General features: G+C 40.8%; 2 protein-coding genes across 2 annotated transcripts; one reads left to right on the forward strand and one right to left on the reverse strand.

Moving 5' to 3' along the window:
- Positions 1–528: 528 nt before the first annotated feature.
- LOC111392074 (putative pectate lyase 2) lies at positions 529–2,102 on the forward strand. Its single transcript, XM_023017350.1, has 4 exons — positions 529–1,222; positions 1,311–1,414; positions 1,502–1,640; positions 1,716–2,102. The coding sequence occupies exons 1-4, from the start codon at positions 545–547 to the stop codon at positions 1,929–1,931; spliced, it is 1,137 nt and encodes a 378-aa protein (XP_022873118.1). The 5' UTR covers positions 529–544; the 3' UTR covers positions 1,932–2,102.
- Positions 2,103–2,131: 29 nt separating this feature from the next.
- Positions 2,132–3,575, reverse strand: LOC111392076. The gene is made up of 3 exons (XM_023017351.1): positions 2,691–3,575; positions 2,548–2,586; positions 2,132–2,387 (listed from the first exon to the last, which is right to left on the reverse strand). The coding sequence occupies exons 1-3, from the start codon at positions 3,520–3,522 to the stop codon at positions 2,260–2,262; spliced, it is 999 nt and encodes a 332-aa protein (XP_022873119.1). The 5' UTR covers positions 3,523–3,575; the 3' UTR covers positions 2,132–2,259.
- Positions 3,576–5,850: the final 2,275 nt, after the last annotated feature.

Below are 5,850 nucleotides of genomic sequence, written 5' to 3' on the forward strand. Positions count from 1 at the left end.
ATTTTAAATTATATTAACAAGTAATTTAGTTATGTTGACCTACTTCCTTATGTGAAGACACATTTATTTTTACCATTTGTTGACATGTGAAATTTGATGACCAGAGGGGCATGAGACTCCATTTTTACATAATATCATCATAAACTAGACATCTAAATGTCAAAATGATAGATTTATTTATTTATTATATTTTTATTATCTTCAAAACCAAGACATTTGAGTCAACTCCCTTATTTTCTTCAAACCGTGCTATTAATGAACAACATACATCGAAATCGATAAATTTATTATAAAAGATTAGAAGGTCAAATACTAAATAAACTCCAGTTTAGAGGCTAAACCTTAGATTTTGTACAAGTCAATGACCCTTCAGCTCGTGCCATCACGTCTATTTTCTCCCCAAAATGTTAGCTAAAAATTCAAAGAAACAGTCCTATTTAACGTGGCCACCACCTTTACATTCATTCACACATATATATATATATGTACACACATCAACTATTTTCGTAACTCATTGTTACCTAAATTCTCACTGCACAAATTAATGGCATCCACAGCCACCCTCTCACTGATTCTCAGTCTTCTAGTTTCAAGCATATCTCCATTACTAGCTGATTATTATTCAAACAAGAAAGTCATGAATGTTATAGACTCTTGTTGGCGAGGAAAAGCCTATTGGGCAGCCAACCGCCGTGCACTGGCGGATTGCGCCGTAGGCTTTGGCAAAAACGCTATCGGAGGAAAGAAAGGGGCTACGTATGTGGTAATGAATCCATCGGACGATCCTGCAAATCCTAAACCGGGCACGCTTCGGTACGGTGTGATCCAATCAAAGCCATTGTGGATTATCTTTGCCAAAGACATGGTAATTACTCTTAGAAATGAGCTTATGATAAACAGTTTTAAGACCATTGATGGGAGAGGGGTGAAAGTAGAAATTGCTTATGGGCCATGCATTACGATACAACATGTTAGTCATGTTATTATACATGGCATTAGCATTCATGATTGTAAGCCGGGAAAGCCCGGCCTTGTTCGGAACAGCCCAACCCATGTCGGCCATCGCAGAGGCTCTGATGGGGATGCCATCGATATATTTGCTTCGACTGATATATGGATTGACCATTGTTTCCTTGCGCGTAGCGCCGATGGCCTAATTGATGTAATCCATGCTTCAACTGCCATTACCATCTCTAACAACTTCTTTTCCCAACATGACAAAGTAAGTAATCACATTTTTTTTTTTCCAAAATTTTACGAATTCGTTATTGCCACATTGTACTGAACGGGACTAGATTTTATGATACCAGGTTATGTTATTTGGGCACAACGACAAGAATACGGAAGACAAAGTTATGAAAGTGACAGTTGCGTTCAATCATTTTGGCCCTGGTTTAGTTCAAAGGATGCCAAGGTAATTAAGTAACTTTGTTGAAAAAATTAATATGTTTTATAAGAAAATGATTAACTTCATGTACATTAATTAAATCCTGGGAAGCAGGGTCAGGCTAGGTTACTCTCATGTGGCCAACAATAGATATGATACGTGGGAAATGTATGCTATTGGTGGTAGTGCTAATCCAACCATTTTTAGTGAAGGAAATTACTACATGGCTCCAAAAAACACTTATTTAAAACAAGTAAGTCAACTATATATTAAAAATTAATCACTTTTTTCCCCATTTATTGTACTTAAATCTTTAACATTAAAACAGATTACAAAGAGAGAGGTCAAGAATGGGTGGAAGAACTGGAAATGGAGATCATCCAAGGACAGATTTGTGAATGGAGCTTATTTTATTCAATCAGGATGGGGAAGTATTGTACCTGGTTACACTAAGTACCAGGCGTTTCCGGTAGCGGACGGGTCGAAAGTGCTTGCTCTAACGTCGGATGCAGGCCTTCTGAGATGCAGTACTAAAGCATGTTGATTCATGTAAATATTTGTATTAATGAACTTAACCAGCCCCTTAACAGAAATTGGGCAGGTGATTAGTTTTTCGTGTTAGCACAGTGCTTTTTGCTTCCATATTTGGTTGTCCAATTGTGTAAAATTTCCAACTGCAGTTTTGCAAGTTCCCAATACAGAAATTTATTTGCAATTTGGTTTTAAAATTTCAAGTATAGTGTATGAAACGGGAAGGGTGAAGGGCCCAAAACCATTCTTTATAAACAATGACAGAGTAAAAAGCAAGAAAAAGGATATAAAGAAGAAAAAAAAGAAAAGGAATTCTGATTTGTTGCTTCAAGGGAATGTAATCAGAAAAGCCTGTTCTCATTGCTTTGAACACCATGTGTTACGGGCGCTTTTGCCCTCAACTTCCTCAAATACCATACACCAGCTCCAATCCCAAATGCTCCAGCAACTGAAACAGCAGTCACAGTTCCTGTACAGATTTGAATTAAAATGTCAAACTTTTGATGAAAAAACGAATCCCGTATGGAGGACCGATGGAAAAAATTAACGGATAGTTGAATTTTCCCTATGGAAACTCAAAATAAAAGGACATGCTTTAGTTCAATAAATTATTTGCAACAAGTAATCACCTGCTACTGCTCCAGGACTAGTATGCTGAAAATTTTTATCTGCAGCAAACAAAGTATTCAAGATTTTATTATTGCAACAGAATTAAAATATATACTATAATAGTAAGTTATGAAACTATAACAAATTCATAAAAAAGGCATGCCTGCGCAGTAGGTTGTGACATTTCCCCTCTTACACAAGCACATAAAGTTCTGAGATTGTGTATCGAACCCACAAACACCTCCTCCCTTTACATTATCCTGGCACCGAAGGCAACTTGCAGTTACTGGAATTTCATAATCAACCCGGATTCCATATTCGGGAATCTGATTATATCCGGGAGTAATACCAAGATTTCTCCAATATACACTAGTATAAGTTGCACAATATCTGAGCATCATCCTTAATGACTCGGTTGCCTTGGGGTAGTAAGAACAGCACGAACTTTCGCGTAACGCGAATGCGCATCTTGGCAAGTGCCGGCAAAGATAACTAGCACTGTCACATGTAGAATCACATTGTTCAGGAAAACGTTCGCAAAACATGGGTTTTGGTTCCATTATCACATCATTTTCACTACAGTTGAAGAAAAGGTAGTCATTCTGAGAGGATAATCGCAAATGCGTGCTGGTGTCTAGACTAAAGGGTCTGGTGGGGCGAAAATTGTCACGGTCTTGGCAATTCCACATGAATGGATCAGTGACCAGAATGTAAGGATCCGTATAGCTGATGTTAGTAACTGGATATCTTCCTGAAGGAGTTCTGAGTTCGAGTTGTCCCGAGTTTGAGCATACGAGGATGTGTCTGTAATAAGGGCTGCCGCAGCCATCATCAACCCCAAAAGGATAGTTGATTGGTATGTCTCCGCAGGATGTTCTGCACAGTTTTGCTTGGGATTCAGCTAGTTTCAGACATGGAAATATGAGTACGAGAACCAGTACGAAAGGTGAATTATTAGTGGAGGATAATGATTTGAGGTAGAATGGAGAAGCCATGGGTGATATCAAGGTTGATATTATTAAAGATTTGTGTTGTTTTAACTAGGAAGTCTAGATGAATTGGAGTGAATAAAGTGTTAATCAAATAAAGAGGAGAATCTTAACGTGGGATGTACTTTTATAGCTTTTACTTTTTTCTTTATCTCTTTCCAAAATTACTTACTTTATTCTCACTCCATTTATTGGGGGTGGGGGCGGTGGTCGTGCTTTATTTTTTGTTTGGGTTCGTTTAGCATGTTTTAATAACTTGATTAGCGTAGTCCACTGTCAAATACATTCTAGATTCATCAAATCTTTCTTGTAAAGCATAGAAATGCACAGTTTGTTCAATGACAATTCTTGATGCTTTCTTTTGTCAGGCTCCAATTCTTGATGCTTTCTTCTCATAACGATATACTATATTAGACAGATCTGTTGCATCGATAGCCAAGATTACTAGTAATGTGGTCACTTTTGACAATCTCTCGAGATGTTTCTCCCGAGGACTCACAGGGTCTTGCTCATCACATATAGGGGCACATAATCCTCGGGGGTATTACACCTGGGGTCTTGCACTTTGCATGTGTCCTCGAGTATCCTTTCGATATACGGGGTTCATGAGTCCTCGAGCTCTTCCCTTCATACCGAACACGCTTTGGTCAGGCTCATAAGAAGTCTTACCTTCTGAGGATTATAATTTGACACAAACACCTCAACAAGACTCCTACGTCCACTAGAACTCCATGTCAACAGTAGCATCATTGGTCATGCAATTATATTACAAATCAAATACTCTTCTCAAGTAGGATTCTATTGGATAAGAACGTCCAACTAATTCAATCCTATTAAGAGTACACTACCTACCACTATAAATACAGACCCAGGTTCATTATTCAAGTACGTCTTTACATGCAATTTCAGCATATATCCTCACATATATTTCCCTTTTGACTTAAGCATTGGAAGGACGACGATGACACACCTCGTTGCCTTTGTTGCAGGTACCGGAAGGCCTCGTTCATGCTCTTTCTCAGTCCTCATGCTTGGGAGATCTACCAGGTACAATTTTTGATAGCATCAGTGGCGTCGTCTGTGGGAAGCGCTACCAAAAGCCATGGTCAACACACAGTTAGGTCTTCCTCCAGCAAGTTCATCCATACCAAGCAATCCACTTGCTAAAGATCCACCAACTCCTCAAGAAGAACCATTAGAAATACCAATACCCCAACCGACATTTGTCACGACTTGAGCATTTGAGGAACTTCGTCAACAAGTCATTAGCTCGACTCAGCTGTTGAACCTAAGCACCACACCTACACCACTGACCTCAGCACTAGAAAGCAGATTCATGGCCGACACCCGAGCTCGAGGTTTCGTTTCTATTGTTGACGCTGTTGGGACCTCGGGCATACAACATACGGGACTGGCCTCGAGGTTGGTCTCTTGAACATCGTGGAAGGTTAGTCCAAGTGGAAGAACTAGTAAAGCTCGAGCTCAAGCTTAAACAGAAAAGTTACTCATGGAACGATCACAACCTGAAGCTTCATTGGAAGTAGTTGTCCCTGTCCCCAGACATACATTTAGCAAAAGCCCTACCCCGAGTAGGCACCATCAAAGCCCTGTCACGAGCAGGCACACCAAAGCCCTATCAAAAGCAGGCACCACAAAACCCTGTCTCGCGCAGGCACCAAAGCCTTTGTCACGAGCAGGCACATTAAAACCCTGCCCTGAGCAGGCATCATCAAAGCCGTCATGAGAAGGTACATCAAGGCCCTTCCCCACGCAGGTACCAAAGCCCTGTCACGAGCAGGCACATCAAAGCCCTGCCTCGAGCAGGAACCTCAAAACCTTGCCCCGCACAAGCACCAAAGCCCTGCCCCGAGCAGGCACCTCTAAGCTTTGCCCTATGCATACATCTAAGCCTTGCCCCATGCAAGCACCTCTAAGCCTTGCAATGAATCAAAGTAAAAAACCTGACCATGGGTCTATCCAGAACTTGTCAAGCTCAACCTATTATCAAATTTATTGAGACACAGCTCGGGGTATTATTTCACGTTGGGCTCGGGGGCCTGTCTTCGAGATCAACACATTGTCTCCTCCCAACCGCAAGAGCTTGGGATAATTCTCTCACATTGGGCTCGAGCTATGTCCTCGAGTTCAATTCATTGACAATCCCAGCCACACAGGCTCGGGAAATTTTTTTCACATTAGGCTCGTGCCTATCCTCGAGCTCAATTCTTTTCCCAAATCCCAGCCAGAAGGGCTCGGGATAATTGTTTCACATTGGGCTCGTCCCTATCCTCAAGCTCAATTCTTTTTCCAAATCCCAGCCAGAAGGGCTCGAGA

This window comes from Olea europaea, unplaced genomic scaffold (assembly GCF_002742605.1).
Source record: "Olea europaea var. sylvestris unplaced genomic scaffold, O_europaea_v1 scaffold8779, whole genome shotgun sequence".
Classification (NCBI taxonomy): Eukaryota; Viridiplantae; Streptophyta; class Magnoliopsida; order Lamiales; family Oleaceae; genus Olea; species Olea europaea.